This window comes from Austrofundulus limnaeus, unplaced genomic scaffold (genome assembly GCF_001266775.1).
Source record: "Austrofundulus limnaeus strain Quisiro unplaced genomic scaffold, Austrofundulus_limnaeus-1.0 Scaffold125, whole genome shotgun sequence".
Taxonomy (NCBI): Eukaryota; Metazoa; Chordata; class Actinopteri; order Cyprinodontiformes; family Rivulidae; genus Austrofundulus; species Austrofundulus limnaeus.
Window position 1 is genome coordinate 82,424 of NW_013952527.1, and position 22,379 is coordinate 104,802.

The 22,379-nt window shown below is 38.2% G+C and overlaps 1 protein-coding gene across 5 annotated transcripts in view; it reads left to right on the forward strand.

The window, feature by feature from the left end:
* The window catches only part of LOC106522258 (double-stranded RNA-specific editase 1), a gene marked incomplete at its 3' end in the record, with an annotated part of 105,104 nt that overhangs the window by 74,390 nt on the left and 8,335 nt on the right, over nt 1-22,379 (forward strand). For 2 of the 5 annotated variants that reach the window (XM_014015204.1, XM_014015203.1), the window contains 3 exon segments: nt 200-232; nt 13,678-13,753; nt 21,735-21,809. In XM_014015204.1, coding sequence (XP_013870658.1) covers nt 13,735-13,753; nt 21,735-21,809 — 94 coding nt within the window. 5 annotated transcript variants of the gene reach the window in all.

Here is a 22,379-nt window from a genome sequence, read left to right on the forward strand (position 1 = left end):
GGTTTATCTTTATTATCCGTATTTATTTTCAAAATAAAGTGTATCTAAAGCTAAATGCACCTTCGTTTGTCCGTTCAATCATTTTACTGCTCCACATCTGTAATAAAACTAATTCATTGTTCCAGATATGTGACAAAAACAACTCAGTCAGCAGCCTGCTCTTTACTTACCTGGAAAATCTTCTGTGTCTCTCTGCCAGGTTTTCCAGTCACAGACATTTCCACAGTCAAAGGTGAGAGTTTTATGTTTTTTTATGCTTAACACAGTTATAATTCTTCAATATACACTTGTTGAGTTTGTTAAAATAACACAGTATAACAAGCACAGCTATAATGTGGATTAAAGTTAGTCGACTTGGTTTGTCACAAGAATAATTGCAACTGCAATAGAAAACCACTAGAGGGCAGCAGTGTATTTATTTCTTATTGGCCTCTTCCTTTTTTTTTAAACACTCGCTGAGCTTCTTAGTGTTTGAAGGAACAGCAGCACAAATATTTACGTTTTAAGGTGTTTTTTATATTTCAAAGACGATTTTTGTCTGATTGTTTGTGTGCTGGAGCTCTGGTTTGTATTTAAATTGTGTTTACAGCAAAAAATGATCATAATTACAGAAAACTCTTTATTTCAAACTGATTTCCAAAGCGAAGGAAGTTGAGTTTGTTTGATTAAAACTAGAAGAAGTGTTCATAATATGAAACACGAGTCTCCTTTAAGATAGAGCCCTCATTCTTTCTCACACCCTGCTCCGTTGCCTACCCCCCTCTCTGGCTCCTGATAGGGCAGACATGGAGTCAACGGGGGAGGAGGAGGAGAGAGGGAGGGATGGAGAGGATATGAGAGTAGGAACCGGTAGAAACAAAGAAACGCTGCAGGTGTTGTGAAGCTGAGCATGCTCCAGAGTGTGATAGGTCGGGCTGTCAGAGGAGACGGACAGGTGACTGAGATCTTGTGATCACTGGAAGACKCCAGCTGCTCAAGTTTGATCTGGTCCTAGAAGAGTTTAGTTGATTTTAGACCGAAGTGCGGAGCAGAAAATGGCCCTTTTTACCAACGACGCGCCGAGTCTGGGCGCCTATTACTGCCTGATCCGACGCAAGTTTAAGAGGAGGCGGAAGAAACGCTCCGAACGCAAAGGTAACCCAGAGTGCTGAGCTGCTTTGTGGACAGGGCAGGATCTTTTTCTATATATTTTTAATGTTTTCAGACTGTTGTGTCTTGATGCAGCTTCTAGTTTTTCAGATTATTTTTTCTTATGTCTTGTAGTTGTTCTGAGATTTTAAATAGAATCACCAAGTGTTCATTTTAAACTTATAAAACTGTCAATATTCCCCATCAAAACTTGAAAGTTGTCAAAAATAATGCTGCTTAAAAACTACTACAAAAACAATGCACCTACTTACTTATACTCTGTACTCATTTATCGATCATTAATGTTTCTAAATTCTAAACGAGTTGATAAAGGAAAAAAAAGTTGTAATTATGACTTAATTGTTTCTTTATTAATTTAATCTGTCAGTACAGTTAAATGTACTCAATCAAAACATAGAAAAATGTTATCCTGAACTATATAAAAGTCTGAATGAGTTTACTCCAGTAGGTTTCAACATATGTGTGTGTGTGTGTGTGTGTGTGTGTGTGGGGGGGGGGGGGTAGTTTTAAAATGCAGGTACACACTCATTGTAAATAAAGAACATCTGCGTAGTTTACTCAACAAATATGAGCATAAATATATCCCATTACATCTAAATGGTTTGACTTTTCTATTGACATCATTGATCATGTCATACCGGCAGTTTCCAAAAATGAATGAATGAATGAATGAATGAATGAATGAATGAATGAATGAATGAAAACGCAGCCAATCACAAACTTTGCCTAAAAAAATAATTTAAGGACGCATTCAACATCAATATGATGAAAAGTATTTTCTAATTTAATTTCTTAGTTTGTAAGTTTATTTTATATGTTACAATTTAATCTATTTCAAAGGAAGAATAAAATAAAGTTCTGCACTGACCAGATCATAGATCCTGGATCTTCTGGATTCCTTTTGCAATAATGCTTAACTCACTTGTGATCTAATGTTTGGGCTTTYATTTTTTGTTTTGTTTTGTTCATTATTTTTTTTGGTTTTATTGTGAAATTTTAATACTCAACCTCCTTAATAAAATATAAACATAAATACTCTTAAGTCTTCTGAATCTGAAGATACATTTTRTAAATTAAGTTACTGGTGTTGAGAAAATTTTCAAACAATGTGTCCAATCTTTCTTTTTCCTTTTTTTTTTTTTTACTTTTTTACATTTAGGTCAAGTTTAATGTTGCGTTTTACCATTTAAGAATGATTCATTTCCTGTTTGTTGCAATGAGGTGTTAAAAAGATTCATTAAACACGAGTTCTCTGAGTTGTTCTCGACATCAGCTGGTTGTCAGAGCACTGTGTCGATATCAAGTCTCTCCCCCAAACAAAACAGAAGCTCCTTCATGTTAAAAAGTCACAATTAATTTATAGAATTAACATTTTCCTCGTCATCCTTTGCTCTGTATCTCGGGACGAGGCGGATGTCTCTGGATTTATAAAGTCCAACGACGAGGCGCGAGCGTTTCCCTCCTCAGTTTGCTGCTGCGCTCTGGGGATTAGCCAAACAGCAAAGGTAGTAATTACTTAGGTGGCCACAGCTCACTGGCAGTATTAGCCGTGTCTCAGCCACTTTCTTTGACATCCACCACCCTCCACACCAGCGCCCCCCCCACCTCAGCCGTCAACTCCATTCATCCACATAAATCCACCGCTGCTGATGATGCATTTTTAGCCTTTGATTTGAGCACTCAAGCCCCGCTCAGCCAGAGGGTGACTATGTCTATCAGCATTACACAGGTCTGTTTCCCGCCTTTTCCCTCTCCCTTATCACCTGGGAAGGAAAGTGGCTATTTTTTCTTTTTTTTTTTTCTAACTGGAGAAAAGCGATGACGAAGCAAAACTTTAGCTGGATGTTGCTCTGCTCAGTCTTAGTCAGCTTTAATGCCTTAAATTCGAGGCCTCCTGAAAAGTTTGTTCAGTGCTTTGTATCAATGCTTGAAGGGTTAGCAGCTAATGCTAGCTGTAGCTGAGATAAGGAGGTTATATATGTGAGACATCTTTGAGAAGTTGTCCAAACCACAGGTACAATTCCACTTTCACAAAGCTATTTATTTCTCACATCCCGACTCCATTTGTCTTTTGACCGGACTGATCGGAGTGGTTTTACATTTAAATGATGACAAACTGAATGTACCACTCGGTAATTGGTGTGCAGTCGTAATATAATGGCTGATGGATTCATGAAGGCTTACCAAGCATTCAATACGTCCACAGCAGAAGACAAGAGGGCGATACGATGAGGCTGTTAAAGGAGCATCTAACAGATTAATCAATCGGCTCGATCAGAAAGTGAGAAACAAAAAAGAATTATGACATTTCTATTCATTTTGATCATTGGGCATTGTTCAAATATTGGCTGGTGCTCAGATGACCTGTAATTGTGACTTAGTGATCAGTTTAGAGGCACCGTTTTTTAGCACGGACAAAGCACCATGTTGGCAGTAAGGATTTAAGGAAATAAGGTTTGCTTTTAAAATCTCACTATTGCAGTTTTTCTGCTTTTTAAATATTTTTTTATTTACCATATGGTAAGGCTAAATGTGAGGTTTAGAAATCCAAAATTAATCTTCTTTAAAATCCTGCAATGTAATGAAAAAAAAAGGCTTAATAAAATAATTACTGATGGATTAACTTGCAGCAGTGAAAGAAATGTACCTTTCTGAAGTCAATTACCGTACTGTGAACTGTGACTTTGAAAAGGCTGAACTTAAGCACATCTTCCGAGTTCTTCGGTGCATCTCTCATAAATGTGCCAAACCATGACACTTGCAGACGACGCTTTCCAATGGGCCGTATATGAAATATGGAAAACGGAGAACAGAGGTCTTTTCTGCTTTGCCAGCAAAATCTTTAAAATGAGCTTTTGCAACTTGAACAGTGTGGGAGGGGGATCTGCAACGCCTGACTCTTATAATATTTCTCTAAAAAAAAAAAACGACATTTTTCCTCCAACAAGACTTTTTTTTATTTCTCTATCTTTACCCTTATTTCTAAGTTTTTTCTCCTCATACTTACTCGCCTTCGACTCATTTACTTCTTTATTTGCACCTTTTTTTAATTTGTTTTGAAAAATAATTTAATAATTGTATGCACATTTTGTACGGTAAATGGTTTTGCTGTTTGTGTTTAGAATAAACTCAGCTGTCAGAGTTAGACACAAAAAGAGACAGAAAATGATTAACTTTTGACATCAGCATCAAAGAAGTTAAATAGAAAACGCAGTCGCATTCATTTACCTCACATAAAAGCGGCTGTTGATTATAAGCGCTGCCTCATTGAGCACTACAAACACAGCAGCACTCTGTCATGATAAGAAATGAGTTGTGTCTGCCTGTCTCAATGTAATTAGCTTTGATTAGCATGCTGCTAATGACTGTGACAGACTGTCGAAGGGAAAGGCAAACAGTGAGACTTCACAAACCTCTGAGGTGGGTTTTGCTGGCAGCGAGATTTTGATTTATTTGAGAAAATGCAGAGACTGACGTCTTCATTTATGTGGTTCCAAAATATTTCTCAACCTCAATTTWAAAAATGTTGAGGTGTTTTGTAAACTGTAAATAAAAACACAATAAAATAGTTATAAAACTGTTTGATTCGTAAACCAATTAACATAACGTAATTTAAATGTTATGGCAGCAACAAAATAAAWACAAAAGTCATATCAGGCTACAAAMGGCTCCRTTATATTGTTTATTAGGTTATTTTGGCAACAGGTGAGTATAAAACAGCGTTTTAGAGAGGCTAAATGTCTTAGAAATAAAGATGGTCTGCAAAAAATTATCTAAAAAAGAGGAAAAGTTTCATAAAAATGCTTTTTTGAAAAAGATCAGAGCATGCAAAATCCACTTTTTTTAGCTGTTAAATACATTGAGACACTGTGAACTATTATGTCACAGTATTTGTGACAACTACAATCTGGTGGTCTTCATTCTCCTCTGGTTCTGGGTCAGACTCTGGGTCCAACATGTAAGGCTGGAGGGACAAGTCTTCTCTTGTTGACATATTTTAATTTATTTCTAAATAAAAAGTTTCTGTGCAGCTATATAGTGGTAAACCCCTCTATCAAACTGGAGTGGACCGGTCTGGAAGCTGGAGGGGGGGCGGGGTGTGAAGTATCTCATTTGGTTTCAAAGAGACTCAAAACGAGTTGATGGTTGGTGAAAGAGGGACTTGTGGAGTTATAATAAGGAGGAATCCAGACCAAAGTCTTGCAGTTTCACTATAATATGTTGACTTTAACAGACAATTAGAAAGATTTTATTTCATCATCTACAGTTCATAATATTACCAAAATGTTCTGAGTTTGGGGTAAGGATGCACCGATAGGAACATTTCAGCAGATATTGATACCTGATATTATTGGTGTTACGGCTTATAACCGATATTTACCAATATTACGCAAACACAAATTATTTATATACATACCAGACTGCTGACATGGCTCTCTACTTCAGTTACTCCTGGCTATGCAGCATCACTAGGATTATCAAACAGATACCACTCGACCAACCATCTCCTCTCCCAAAACAGAAACACAAAACTAGGGCTGCGTAGTAAATGCGCAGTATATGCGAAAAATTTTGCAAATATATAAAACATTATTTTGTACTTCTGTTATGTTAATTTGTACTACAGCAAAATGCTGGGTTTGATTATGATTACAGTTTTCTGCAAAATAAATGCTCTAAAAATTTGATTATATTTGCTTTTTCTGATAATTTTCTACCACGATATAAACAGTTACCGTGAAAGGGATTCAATTTATACCATGATATGAAACTGAGGTCTTACCGCCCAGCCCTACACAAAGCTAAACAGTGGGAAATTAATATTGGACGTTAATATTGGCCCAGTTTAACTTATCTGACTGATATTGATATTCTAAAAAATGACCAATATCATCCGATAACAATGTTAATGCCGAAATGTTGTGCATCCTTAAATTGTGGTTCTAGATATAAAAACCTTTAGCCTTTGCAGCTGGTTATTCTGTTGCCTATACAACACTGTATGTGTAAAAATCTCCTAATAATACAACAGGTTGAAACCTTTGCCAGTTGTGCAGAGAAAGAGCCAAATCATCTCACCGCCCTCTCTCTCTGTACACCTCCCTTACTTTGTCAGCTGTCTCAACCTCTTTCATCTGGCTGATTTCCACCTTGTCCTGTCCCACCTGTCCATCAATTCTGCCTCATCTGTTCGACAGCAGAAAGGGCAGAAGGTGTGAAATTCGGCTCGTAGATGACAACGACTCAGGCGCGGGCCCACACAAATTTTTACATGGATGCATCCTCATGCTTGCACTGCGATTTATTTTCAGAGCCGCACGCCCCCGTGCGTACACACAAATGTTTAAAGAAAGCACACACACACCCTGATCCCGGCTCATCTGAGCTAGCCTTGAATTTGACAAACTGCGTTGAGCATAATCTCGATGGGCGCTCAGTCGAGCAGAGGCAAGAGACTAAAACTTATTTCAGTAAATTTGTTGCGTTACATGGTGAATTGTGTCAAATTTAATTCTTAACACAGCTTTAACGGGTTCTAAACTTAATCATAATTCTGAATCATACTTCTGCTGCCAAAGGGTGAACAATGAGGTTTATCCCTGAGCTTATGTTGGTGTCTGATACTAAAATAATTCATGAACCACTGAGCAAATTTAAATGAATCTTTAACAGAGTAATCATTCATGTCTTAAACTGATTAACTTTTGGAGTCAAACAAACTGAAGATGGCTGCAACCGCTACTCAACCTTAAACACAAAACTGGCTTTATCTCAGTCAGTTTTCTGAATCAGGAGTTCACAAACTTTTCCATGCCATGGCCCCCCAAAGAGGGTTAACCTCTGTCCAGGGACACTTCCTTGCAAATGCTACAAAATATGTAGAGAATCATAAACTTCTAGAATGTTTTTCTCTCTTTTATTCACCATTAGATGTTATATGGTAATAAACTAACACATTTTAAACACTTCTGAAAACAACTTTTTAAACCAACTGTTGACAAGAAGAACAGAACAAAAAAATGAAACCTCTCTTAAGTAACATTTCAATATATTATTAAGACTCCCACACACATACTGTTTTTTCTTCTTCTTTTTTTCAAGACTTTTGGTCAACCATCCATCCATCCATCCGTCCATCCATCCATTATTTATACCCGCTTCTTCCTTTCAGGGTCACTGGTGCCCATATCCAGTAGTCACAGTGCTTGGGGTGTGGTACACCCTGGACAGGTCCATAGCTCAGAAACGGCTGCACCGATCCACATGAAATTTGGTAGGAATGTAGATGTGTTAGGCCTACACTGGGCCAGCCAGTGGCTTTACCACAGACACCATATGTGAGGAGGGGGCTCCCTCTGAAAAGGTGGTGTCTGCACATACAAAAATGCTTATATCTCAAAAACTATTCAACATAGGAGCTTCAGATATTTTTTTTTTTTTTTTTTGTTTAGCTCTGATGAATCGGGCCAACCAATGAGCACCCCCACCCCCTCCAGACCCCTACCCAAAACAATAAATCTGCTCTGATGACTTCTGAGTGCAATTGTGCTTTGCCTTTGTGCGGGGCTCATGTATGCTGCCACTATGCAGTATCTAGTTATAAATATGTTTTAATATAATGGTTGAAAAACAAATTTGATTTCATGATAATGGTTTAAAACATTTATTTGATCTTTTTTATTTTTTCTAATCTTCCCGCCGGCTTTTTGAGCACCCTCTGGTTGTCGCCCAGGGGGCCACAGCCCTCACTTCGAAAAACACAGTTCTAGATGCTGAGAGTGATACCCAACCATCAAATCATAAAGACACAATAATAGCTTTAATTCAGTCAACTTTACAGAGACGGAGCTAAAATTTAATCTGGTTGTAGCTGAGAGTCGAGCACAGCACATCGACTAAGTGTTACTCGTTGTGCAAGATCTTTGTTTAAAACATTAGTGCCAAMTGTAGGAGTCAGCTCTGTCTGTTAGCAAAGTATCTCATGAACCATTGGATGGGTTTTAATTAAACTGTAGTCATGTTTGCTAGTAATTTTCTTAGTTTCAGTTTTTAGTCTCTTCCTTTCTGTGCTGTTTCTGCAGCATCACTGCTTGTTCGACTGCTGTTGGTACTATCACACTACTGGTACTATCCAGCACACACGCTTGGATGTTTTACGTGACCATGAGGGTTTTCAAAAGTCCCCTACCTGTGAGCTCTGTGTGCCGCGCTGAACATTGAGCACAGCAGTGGCGGCCCTCTGTGAGGTGGGCACATTCACTCATTTCCAAACACACTGAAACATACACTCTTTTCCCCACAGGCAGTCGGTTCCAATGTCGTGTCATAAATCAGAGCTGTCAAACAGATTTTACAGCTCCTAGTGAAAAAAAGGAGAGGCAGCCACCCAACAACCTTGAAAAGATGGAAGAAAGCAGAAATAGTTTTATTATTATCAAATCTGAAACCTGCAACTAAAGAATCTTTGAACAAAAAGGTATTACATTGTTTGATGGGAGTATATGATACATGAGGTAACCATGTATTGAACACACCAAAACTGTAACATGAAATGAATGCATATTGAATTTGCCTGTAAGTTATTGAGTGCTGGTTAATTTTGTAAGTGTTAGCCACCTCACTACATGTACCAATAGCTCTGAACACAAAGTCACAAAGGTGGTGATGGAATTACTCTCCTACAAAACGCACGGCTTTAAGAAACCGATGCATCATCAGGCATCACCAAATTTAATTTTTGAGTTCATAATTACCATTTTTTTTCCTTTTTTTGTGTGTATTTGTTGGTATCTTCAGCCACTTAACCTGCTAACTTGTGTCCCTACCCTAACCCAAATTAAATTAAATATTGCCCTTGAACACTTTGGAGTAAATTCACAAGCCTAGTCTCTATGTAAAGCTATTAATCTGACGTTTTAACTTCAGGTCATAATTTTTGTAACTGTAGCTATTATTTAGTTACTAAAGTTAAAATACACTATAACTATTAACTGTTTTTTTTTATTTCCAAAACTGCATATCAAATAAAAGGTAACCTGATTGGTTACACAGCTGTGGTGTCAGAACAAAGCTGATTGGCCGATCCTAGTCAATCAGTCACATGTACCACGGACAGGTGGGACATGAGTGGCTTGCCACACATTTCGGGCTCTGTAGAGTATATAGATGAACCCAGTTGGTCAAAATAAGTGTCAATCAAAAGAAGACAACCAATCAAATTGTTTAAACAGCCTATTATGCTAATTCAAAGTCCCTGGTAGGCTATAAAGAGGGAGGAAGTAACCACAATATGGGAATGTACAACAGGCGGTACATTTAACTTTATGAATCATTCAAACGAAAAAAGAAAGCTCCTAAACTAATTGTATAAACCAGTGTTGTGTTAAGAAAACTTGGCAAATAACCTATTTTAAACTGAATTTTACCTGATTTTCTGTTGGGACGTTTTTACTAGCAGCCTGTCACAAATTGTCACTGTATACTCCCATTTCTTTAGCTGCATGTAATACAAAAAATGCCAAAGTTAAGATAGTTTGACACAAATAAAGCAATTTTAGCACAAACAAGGTGATTACCAAAGAGCTACTAGCTGATAACTTGTCACACAAGTCTTATATTAAAGCTTTGCTGGATTTAATTTTTAAATGTTTCCTAAAAAATACTTTTTAGATACAGGTTATCTGTTGTAGATCATCTTTTTAGATCTGACACTTTTTTGTTCACTTCCTGTTCACTTTCTTCAAGTTTTGAATGTACTGTGATAAATTATAAAAGCCACTAGAACTAGCTGAAAAGTCTGTAGAGGAAAAGTAGACAACACACAAAGAAAAAAAAACACACAAAAAAGCCTGGAAATCTATCAATCAACACAAATTTAGATAGTTAAATTGTAATTGAAGACAGCGGATTGGGTAAAAATGATAGTTTTGTGTGTGTTTGCATGTTTTGTCACTCTGCAGATGAGTTGGACTTTTCTCTAAAAGTCGGAAACATGAAGGTGATTTTCATTAAGAACCCATTGCCTGGATATCTTTCTCATTCAAACCTATAAGTGCACTGATTGGAGGAGGCTCATTGGGTGTCAGTGTCTGAATAGCTGCCTCTTARTATGCAGAGTGGAGGGAAGTCCATACATCCAAGTGTGGAGCTCAGAAGGCAAATCACTTCTGGCATTCTAATTCACTGGTCATTAGAAGGGCTAAATTGAATAATGGACTCTGATCTAAGGTGTGTGTGAGTGTAGCTGATGAGGTTGGAGGGGCCACGGTGTGTGGAGGGTGCTCTGCAGACCCTTCACTTTGGCCCATCAGTTTCAATCTGGTAGCACGACAGACGCTCCCCTTTCTGCCCGGACCTGTCTCCATTAGGCCACACGTGTACTCCATTACACGACATTACCTGGTCAGTGCCGGGAGACGTCACCTCAGGTAGGACGAGGGTAAGGCCGGGGGACTTATAGCTTTACAGAAAATGAAAAAATACCCAGATCCTGTTTCTATTAAGATTCCCTCTCACTCTCATACTTTTTTTTGTGGTAATCACTGGGCTGCCAAAGTCTTATTGGGGAAAGTAATGGGACTGTAGAATGGTGACAGTGGCATTCACTTATCTGACTGCATCGTCAGTTAACGATGATCCTTACTCGTACCCCTCCCTGTCTTTATTTTCTGATTTTCCCTGCTTTTAGCGCTCATTTTCCTCTATGTTGACTTTTAAATAATCATTCCTGCTTCTTAGTGATAAATTATGTAGTTAACATTTAATATTATCTCCTCACAACCAGGGTTGTCCAATGCATACTTTTAAGAACTGAAGAAGTAATTGAAAATGGGAGACTTATTTGATCTAATCAGGCTAGAAAATCTGCCTAAAAATCTACTTATTTTCTTTTATAGCAGCAAAAGTGGGAATACAAGTTTTTAGGAGAGTTTTGTAAGCCTAGATGTGATTTTTGCTTACAGAATAAAGGAAAAAAAATCATAGAAATGGAATTGATTGGGGCGATGTTGCTGCCCGGTGGGCCTATCAGTCTGCGTTAGGGCTGCTGAGAGGGTTGTCTCACAGGTGGGCTCTCCTGCAACAGCCATTTCCCGTGGCTATTTGTCTCTGTCCGGTTTCTTTCCCTTTCCTTGCCCCTTTTTTGTTCTTCATCTCCTCCTTTCCCCTCATCTTCGATTGCTCATTTTGGTCTCTCAGTCGTGTTCGATCTCTTCCTCTTGTTACGCTGGTTCTCTACTTTTGCCACCAATGCAACTCAACATCTGAGAWCTTTACCTTGAGGGAAAAACATTTTTAGTAATGATATTTAGAAATATATTTGATGGAAATCCCCATATTTCCCTCGTAATTTATGTTATTATATTATTAACTATTACCAAAGTATTTTCCCTCGGTTTCTGACCTTGGCTTCAGTTCAGCAACTATTTCTCCAAGTCCATGCAACTAAAYGCCTAAATGTGAGCCAGCAGGAAAAATATTTATAAATAATCTATCTTTAATCACTTTTTGAAGTTGTTGTGTTACCATGCAATAAATAAAATAAAGAGAAGGGACCCCAATATGAAACCAAAACACAGAAGTAGGCAACATGACTCAAATTTTATATCACGGTATTTTCAACAATTATACCAGTACCACGGTATTTGACAGTATTTTTCTTTCCATCACAGCTCGGCTGATAATAAAAAGCACAAACTATTGATTAGCAAACCACGGTCAGCTGAAGTTACCCTCTTTCTGCAGCACAGAAACTATTTCTTGATGTTTTTCTTTTACTGTTCCTGTGTCACTAGCTACGTTTACATGGACATAAGTAATCAGATTAAACGGCCATTCGGAATAAAAATGCRTCATGTAAACACCCCATTCGGATTATTCTGACGCGATTCAGCTYGATCCGAATGAATTTGTAATCAGAATGAGAGAGTTGGTTTATGGCGATTGATAATCCGAACGACGTGCATGTAAACACTTAATCCGATCATTTTATTCTGATTGTGTAAAACTGACCTGACTGCACGTCTGCTGACTTTCATACAGCGATTTCTGCTTTTTTGAGGAGGGAGGGACAGCAGCGCTGTAGTTTCCAGCAGCACAGAACTTTTACTCCCGTTTTATTCAATAAAGAAGGAAGACACACAGCCTGCGCTGCTTCGCGAACAAAAAAAAATGAATAAAAAAAGTCTGTGCGTCACCTGCAGCTCAACCAGAGAGTGCAGTAACGTCTCCACCATTATTAAAAGCTGTCGCATGTCTGTTCTGAGCTCAGAATTACAAGCACAGTTTGTTGTAACTGCACTTATAATTCTTTTAAACAAAAACAATAAACCAGCATTTTTATAATCAATTTCCAGATATTTACACAGTCTTATTCCTTACACTGTAGTACATCGGTCCCTCAAATTTGTTCGAATTTTAGGTTTTACAAACACCTCTAGTCCCTTAAGATTATAACAGCTTTCCCTCTTAACAAAAGTTTTCACAGTAGATGCACGTTAGTGTCTGCATACATTTATGACGTGCATGAAATCTATCCGTGCACGTCATAAATATTTTTAAACCGGCATGTCAGTTTTCAGAAAATTCACATCGTGACAAAGATTAAAAACGTTTTCCTGCACTACAAAAACACTTTTGCTTAATGAGATTAATTAGTCCCTGTGTTATTGTCGTATAGCAGGAAACACCACACTTTTCCAATCATTCTGGCATTTATTTTACTGTGTCAAACTCTCATGTTCAAACAGCCCTTTTTTTATTTGCAATGCAAGTCAAAACCAGTGGTGAAGTTTTTACAGTAACTGACAGCTCTAACCTGGGAAATCAGGAAAAGTGGATACAAGTTTGATAACTTGCTCAAGCAAGCTAAAAGAAAATGTGTTCTTTTTTTATTTAACGACCGAGGTATGGTTCTGTTTCTTTATTTGAACTACGCTTATTTCCCGTGATGTCAGCAGTTACTGGTGTTTAATGATCAGAAGCAGAGCAGTGGGTCCTCATGGCCTCGAAGGACACGAGAAGTAACGAGAGCCATTTAGCGATAGCTTCTTCTTTGGTCCAGCAGCCAAGCTGAATGCCCTCCCACAGCCCTGCTAATGCTGGAGGGATTCATGGCCACCCGCTCTGGTGATTTATGACCCCGTCTGAAGTCAGCCTGATGTTTGTGTATTTGTATCTGTGTGTGTTATTGTAAAATTATTGAAGAAAAAAAGTGAGGACGAGGCTGAATATTGTGTTTAGGGTGAGAAACACAAGAATCTGATGGTATAAATAATAGATCCAATATAAGTTAAAGGATAACTTTTGAATGAGAATGAGGTTGAGCTTGAACATTTGAATCAAAATTAATGAGGGGAGCTTTCACAGTAAATGTGTACAAAACTTGTTGGATCGTTGTTGAGAAGAATCGAAGCATACAAAGTGATTTTTGTCCAGGTACTACAGTAAAAAAAAAAACTCTTCATGTTTATAAACCAATATTTTGTTAAAGTAGCAAAACACTCCAAAAACTTGTTTTGCTTTGCCCAGGAGGAGAGGCGTGTGTAGCCTCAGAAGGAAAATCAATAGAAGTAGGAACAACAAAACATGGGAAAACTAAGAACAGGTCAGTATCCTGCTTAAAAAAATAATAATGTTTTTTTCTATATATCCAGGGACACCATTATCTCTTCCCTGTCTCCTTAATCTTCCTCTGCCTTCATTTTTCCTTGAACCTTGACTCTGCCAGCCTTTTGAAACGCAGCCCTTCTATAAAACACATCAAATAAAAAATTCATATCGATACTCTGTTTTCACCACTTTTTTCCCCTTACCTTCACTGTCAGCCTTCTGTGATGATGAATGACTGACTGTCAGATATAAAAAGCTGGAACACAGTAAAAGGTTGATTCTCTGTTTAGTTTWGTTTTTTTCTTTGTTTTGTTTCTTCCACCTTTCAGCCTGTACGCTTCAGCTTTTTTATTTTATTTTTTTGGGAGGGGGTTTAAAGTAAGGCATTCTATCAGGTTTTTGTGAGATTTTAATAGTTAATAACATAATAAACATTCCAGCTTTCATGCTTAATTACATGTTAAATTTTAATTTATGTTTAAAAAAATGTTCTGTATATGTTTTACTCTTATTCAATGTTTATATTTGGGGACCAAGTACAAAAAATATTTTATGATTTGCTAAAGGATAACTAGTATTTTATCATTTATAATTGAAAATAATAACAACGAAGGGCTAATCAGGAGAATAATTTAAAACTGGTAATTGAAGCCTTCTGTCCAGTTAATTTAAAGCAAAAGATTAGTTGCTGCGCTAACATTAAGTTTGAGAGGACTGCTTCTAATTTAGCTGGTGTAAAGGGGTTCAAATGGCATTGGGTTTTGTGGGGACAATGTCCATTCTTTCTTTTTTAACTCCCAGCCGAGGATCTGTAACGCTTCATTAACCAGCAGTTCCTGTTCTGTTGTTTTTGTTGTTTTTATATCAAACAGCAGTGTGATCCCAGGGAAACAGATGGCAGCAGTCAGTTTAACAGACTGTTGACCAAGGAAGTTGTTTGTTTAAAAATAAAAAGAATTAAAGAATTATAATTTTTTATTCAGCCCTAAACGAGGAAATCTGTATTGTTGCAGCAGCAAAAGAAAACAAAATGCAAATAAGTACACCAGTTGTATGAACTGACTGTGTAGCACTTTAAAAGACATTATGAGAGATGCATTTTGTGAGCTGTAGGAAGTAGATGTCATTTTTGTGTAAACTGGTAAATTTATTATATGTAAAAATGCATGGCGGTTCACCGTCTGCTCGTGGTTTTTGAGCTTGTCTCTGTTCAGTTGGTGCAGCAGCAAGAATACTGTTGTCATTTAATGTAGCTTAGCTGACAGCAGTGCAGTATGAAATCCACCACACTTGTTGGTGCTACTGATGCTCCCTGCACACTCAAGAAAAATATTCAAGGCTGAGCTGCTGAATAAACGACTCACAAGTAAATTCATCCTTTAAAAAAACACGAGATTTAATTTCCTGCTGCAATTTCAGTTTCGTGGTTTTGTCTTCATTGAAAGCTGATGTGGTTTTATCAATAAAAATCTTCTGTCCAATCACTTCATTACCAATCACGTTAAATTGTAGCCTTCCAGTCACTGACATATCTGTAGCCAATTCATAATCTTCTCTTTAAATGAGTTTTTCAGCTAAATAAGACTTTTCATCCTGGGTGCTTTCAAAAACTTAGTAAATTATGAGTTTAGAATCACAAAATAAGATGATTGAAAAGCATGTTTTAAAACAATTGTTTCATTAGGATGACTGTTGTTGCGTAATCACTGATACAAATCACAGCTTTTGTTCTTTTTTGTGTGTTTTCTTTCTGTATTTGAGCATTTATTATCTAGATGACAGAAGAGAGAAAATCTTTTTGATCCTACGTCATTTTAAATAAAATACAAACTACTGATATGCCATTCATCAGAGGTGTGGATAAGGATTTTGAGCAGCATTGAATAACCTACAATTAAAGGCACCACTTTTACACAATATTTAATAAATTTTAGGGATGCACCAATATGAAAATTTCAGCCGAAATTGATATCCGATGTAATTATTGGTGTTATGGCCGAAAACCGATATTTACCGATATTACACAAACATACAAATTATATTGTACTTATACGCAAAAACACACTTGGGTCTTTTTTGAAACTGTAAATAAACAACCAGACCTCTGACATGGCTCCCTACTTATTCCTGGCTGCGCAGCGTCAATATCACAATCCTAATCAAACAGATGCCGCTCAACCAACCTTCTCCCCTCCCAAAACGGAAACACAAAGATAAAAAGTGGGAAATCRATATCGGACATTAATATCGGCCATGTTTTACAAATCGGACTGATACCGATATTCTAAAAAATGACCAATATCAGCTGATACCGATATCAATACTTATCGTGCATCCCTAATAAATTTGAAACTTAATAGTTTCACATTTAACACATAATTTAAAGTTGTTTATTGTTCAGTAAGGTAAAACTTCTTACTCCCAGTAAGAGGACTTCAGACTGTTCAGACAAACCTGCAGTGCAGAACTCGCCTCCTAAATTCAGACTGACTGGTCAGCAAATAAAAAGGGGAGCAGACTACAATCTCAGGCTTTGGGGGAGTCTGAACTGTCCTGTGAGTGAGGCTGACCCGTGTCCCATGCATTTCAAGAGCTGTCACTTACAATTTGCCATGAAAGGTCAGGCAAATACGTTTAGCGAATAACTCTAACTAAAGGAATTGTAGGTGAATTGCTGGTGAAGTAGCAAGAAATGATATTGTTACAAAAAATAAAAATAAAAACAAGACGCATCATTGCCTCCCTGGTCTGAAAACAGATTAAATATATTCTCCAACAGGCTGCCATTTGGCATCAGTTCTGGGCATTCCCATTGTGTGAGATAAAGATAATGTTTTTCGAGTTGACAACAAGCGATTATGTTAGAGAAAAACACCAGCAAAGAGAAGCTACAGAAAATTGTTTTCCCTAAGGCACTAAAATCCCTCTGATAGTTTGCTTGTATCCGTGAAAATGCACATAAACTTGTGTTTGGTTCTCAAGAGCAAAGACACAAAAAATAAATAAATAAACAGAAAATGTTCACGTAGTGATTGTGCTGGTTCTTACCATACCCTGCAGTTTGCCTGTTAGTAGTTTAGTAATGTTTGGATGCTTTCTGTGACACTCCTACCCTTTATCATTAACCGCCCAGTGGTGCATTGCTAAATTTACTGAAGTTAACCAAGAAAAAAAAGAAGACGTTTTTTTTATTTATCCCTTTGAGATAAACTGTCACAGACCTCCTAACAAAGATTAAATCTCTTTTGTAATATTTTCAGATTAGCTCTTCCTACCAATACGATTGTGTCCTTTTTGTGTTATTTTATGGCCTTGAAAGTGTTCCAACAGCAGCCTTTTATAGACAGGTTTGCTACAGTATGAACTGCTCGGCCTGCCAAGGGCAAACCTTTCCATCTGCCTTCCTTTTAAAGAAGATAATGATTCTCTTTTACTTGGAATAGGATTGTATTTTCTATCTTTCTCATCCTCTGATCTTCACTCACCTCTACCTTTCCACCTGCCCGCCCCTACCTCCTCCCGTCCGTTTGGCCACTGCTGGCACTCCCTCCTCAGTGACGACGCTCTATCGCTCCGTCACAGCGCAGGCGAGGGATGAGAGACAAATCAAAAACGCCTTATTTCCCCCCTCAGCCCCTCTAACCATGCCAGATTGAATTTGAGGCTTTTCATCTTCTTTCTCATCTTTCTCCTTACCCCGCCTCCCTTGGCGTCCACTCAGAATTACCTGGAACCACAACCGCTTGATGACGTTTATTCAAGCGGAGGGAGATAGCCTTTATTCTTTGGACTCACTTGAAATTCTCTACTTCTGATATTTGAGTTCAAACAGTAGTCAAATCTTAGATTATGTCCCACTTCTCAGTGTTTTATGATTCCACATGGATGCAAATGTCTGAATTAGTTCTGGACACTTCAGTGACCAAAAATCAACACCACAAAGTGAGCTTTGTATTTTCAAGTCTTATGAGTTTTTTTTTTTGACATTCTTGTTGACTTTTTGAGAAAATATGTTAAACGCACTAAAAGTGAACCAAAATATGTCACTAATATTTTTTTAAATGAGACGTGTTTTATTGCACTATTAAAAATTGTAAGCATAAATTTGTTGTTTGAAGGAACAAATGAAATTTGGAACTAATCAGTGCTTTTTTAAACTTGTTGGACAATCAAATAATAGACCATGGATGCTTTTGTTATGCATTTTGTACAATATCCATCTTCTTCCACTTATCCGTAGTCAGTTCGCGGAGGCAACAGGTCCACAAGAGAAACCCAGACCTTGCTCTCCCCAGTGACACTTTCCAGCTTGTCCTGGAGGACCCAGAGGCATTCCCAGGCCAGAGAGGATACTTAATCCCTCCAGTGAGTCCTGGGTCTTCCTCTGGGCCCCCTACTTGTGGGACATGCCCGGAACACCTCTAAAAATAGAGAGGCATTCAGGAGGCGTCCTGATCAGATGCCTGAACGACCTCAACTGATTCCTTTCGATGTGGAGGAGCAACGGCTCTACTCAGAGCTCCCCCGAGAGCTACTCACCCTATCTCTAAGGCTAAGCCTGGCCACACTATGAAGGAAGCTCATTTCGGCCGCTTGTATCCGGGATCATGATACACGTCTCATGACCACAGGTGAGGGTTGGAACATAGAAGTGTTCCTTCCACCAGCCAGTGGTATCCTCAGTCCTGGTCAGCAGTTCCCCACCCAAACCATGCAGTCTAGGACAGGGAAAGCTTTCCTTTTCTGAGTCACCAAATGGTTTGCCAGAACCTCATCAAGACCAACCTTCTCTATGGCCTCCTATGCCCAAGTTCTTGCATCTGCAACCACCGAAGCTGCAACCCTCTTTGCCACCCTGTACCTGGAGTCCTCTGGGAAAGCCAAGTCCAGATGGCCGCCTCCTTCAGCCTGACGGCCTCCATCACCGCTGGTGTCCACCAGCAGGTCCTTTTGTTTGCTGCTGTGACACGCGCCTTTATTTTGTACTAGGAATCACTCTAGTTTGACACTGTACGTCGGCTTTGGCTTATTCTTGGTTAAAACCAATAAACATCTTTCTAACAGCCCTGATTTGTTCTAATAATCACATTTCAAATGCTTTGAGAGTTGCAAAAACCAACACATTGGTTAAATAAAATGAAAATGAAATGCATTTCCACAACAAAAGATATGTAACTCATTCGATTTGTTTATTTCATATATGAAGCCCACTACTCTTCTGAAGTTCAGTCATTTGCACCCCAGTTTTCTGATCAAGGCACACATCCCACACACTTAGACTCCTGTGTGAAACTTGAGCTCATGATTGCACCTGATTTCAGAATTATTTACTGATTTATGACTGAGGCAATCTAATGTGAAAATCAAAGCTGACAGACACATTTGCATTGGGTGCTGATTAGACTCGACAGCCCACCCTGCACGTTCCAGAGACATAATAATAAAACAGACACATATGAATGAAACTGCAATCATGTTTTTTACATTTGGTTTTGTGCTCATATGGCAGCTCTAATGCGTCTGTATTTCAAACTCTGGAAACCAAAAAAAAAAAATTGGATTGCATCACGTGTAACAAAAGTAACAGGTCTGGAGTGTCGATTTCAGTTCTGCATGAGTGTGTCGAGATATTAGGCACCTGGCTCCTGCTACCTGAGAAAAATGACTCTCATCTTCCATTCTGTTGGACCTTCACCCATCCATACTCTCTTCACCCCACCTTTTCATTTTCAATTATGTGTTGGAATATGAGTCGTTAATAGGGTGATAATTGTGCTAGCATATTTGCTGTCACCCACCATTAGCCCAGATTAATTAGCCCATTTACTTTAGCTTAAGACAGTGTCTGGCTGAGGAATGGGGGCAATGATGGAAGGCAGATAGAAAGTAGAATCAGCACAATCTGTTCTGTATCACTGTGCCATCTTTTTTCTGCTTTCTCTTTGTTTTTATGGCGTTCACTTTTTGCTGCTTTTACTTTCCTTTTTGTAGTCTGTCAATCTGAGCACATCTGCTCTGTTTTCAGCAACATTTTGTTTATTTCTGTAACTTTTCAGCAGCTAGATTTGCAGCTGAGTCATGCAGTTTAAATTCCTGTAAAACTCTCCACTTTGCGATGACACGAAGCACGAGCCGGTGGTCGAATTTTCCAATTGGCTTAACCCTCTGATGATATATTTTCCTGAAGACTTTGAAATATACATTAACTGGCTGAAATGATGCATAAAAATTGACTCCAGTGTCATTCTGTGCAGTATGGCAGCACACAGGTTGGAATGCTGGAGGGCAGAGTCTTGCATTTCTGCACAGACGTCAGCTACAACTGAACAGGCTGGAATTGGTTGGGGGCTGACACTGGTTCACTGAACAGCTCAACAGTAACAATAGGCCAAGTCTGTGTCAGCATTGGCTCTGAAATGAACAAAAAGTGTTTGTTTATGTTTTTATGTGTAGAAAATTGTCTCAATCTCAAAACTTCAGGCATCTCTTGATTCGATTTGAAAATCGATTATAAAAACTTGTTTAGGTTCACAACATTATAAAACACAACTAAAAATACATTTAAAGTAGATCCTAGTGTATAAGGAACCTTTAAATTACCGTATTTATTCAAGTATAATACGTAAAATTTAATTCATAAAATCATCCATAAAGTTGGGGGGTAGAACTATACTCGGATAAATATTTTTACTTGTGTATTTTAACTGAAATATCGGCTTCATTCACAAAATGCCTGAGTCCGGAAATGAGACCACGACGTAAAAAGCAGTTGAAACGAGCTTACCTCTGACACTCCTCCGTGCTTCAGAGTGAGATAATAACAGATCCAGGCTGGAGACTTGATGTGAAAAAAGGGGAGAAAAAAAGTATTCCTGCACCTTAGTAATGATAACAAACTAATGACATTAGCGTGTGACCGAGCTGCTCCTCAAACAACAACAAACACATGTTCGTCTGTAATGGCTGCCGTCTACCGGTGTTCTGAAAAAGTTTGTATCCCTGAAAAAAACGTTTCCCCACCAGAGGGGGCGCTCGCGAGTAGGAAGTACTCTGCTTTTCCCCCCACAAGATGGTCCAAATCTCATGAGAAGTCTCTGACTTTTGTGTTGGCGCCTCCTGGTGGACTATGTGTAAAGTGCCAGAATTCATATGATGCTGCTACAGCTGATATATATTTGTTGTCAAAATACCTTTTAGGACATATGTTGTTAAAATAAAATGAACAGTCCAATGATCATTTTACTGATGTGTAWAAAGACTGCAAAGGCCGAAAAATCCTCGTCTGTATGAAATTGGAGGTAGTTTGAGGATTAAATTTTTTATGCTTTTTAAGCTCAAAAGGTGGGGGGGTCGTATTATACATGAGATCGTATTATACATGAAAAAATATGGTGGATTTTTATTTGACTTTCAAAATTACTCATTTGTTCATTTTGAATAAATTGAACGTTTCAGCAAACTAAGTTGTTCAAAATCGAAGATAAAAAAGTTGATATTACTAAAGAATCAGCTGGTTGTTGTCAAGTAGTAAAAAAAGATGAGATTACAGAAATTGGTTTGATTTGATGTTTGTGTGAAAGGTCAATACAGTTTTAATCGCTCATTCAACCTTTGGATAAGTCACGTGTGTGCAGCAGTGGAGCAACTTGGCCATGTCACCAGCTGTATATCTGTCGGCAGGCACGAGGAAATGAGGTTTAATCGTAGGAATATTAAAGTCACAATAGACTGCTCCTGCTATTAAGCCCTGGCCCCTTCCCTCACCTTGATATCTCTCCATCTCTGAATATTTATATGCTTACATCAGGACCAACTTACACACTGTGTGTGCATGTTTTTTTGTGTGTGCGAGCTGGTGAGTGGAGCAAGAAATTCATCATCGCTGTAGCTGCTCGGCCTCTTGGAATATGTTTATGTGCTTGTGTGTCACTCCATCGGTGCTCACGCCGCCCCGCTTTCTGTCCTCCAATCCCCAGGTGCAGTGGGGGCGAGGCTGCTCTCAGGTCAAAACAAATCTGACACCATGGATCTCGATGAGGAAGAGAATATGAGTGAGTTTACACTCGTTTATCTCATTTGTCTTTTTTTTCCTTTCCGATAATCGATTTTTACCATATTTTAACCACGTCTGCCTGTACTTTCCCTCATCTCTATCTGCTTGCTTGTTTAATATTCTGTCTTTATCTGATGTGTAATCAGTGTGAACAGATTTTTCTCCTCTTTATTTAACCAGTGTTTAATTAAAACCAAAATAACCCAGTCTTAAGTTAAAACACAACATAATCGATTTCATACAAATGGGGGAAAAAATAATTTTTTCACCAATATCCACCACAAAAGAGCTGATTATTTTCTCTGTTTTAGTAAACAAAAAGACACAAAGCTGTGCATCCAGATGCAAATGTCAAGCTAATTTTAGCAAAAACATTTTAGGGAACTTATCATTTCATCTGCGGTGTTTCAGGTCATATTTCAAAAATTTTCTTCCTCCATTTGTCTCAGCCCCAGCTTATTGAACTTTAATTAGATGTGCTTGTTTGAACTCTGGAACAAGGTTTCCCTTGTACACCCACGACAATTTTAAAAACACATTCAAAGTTCCCTGGCACCGTAGCAATGCC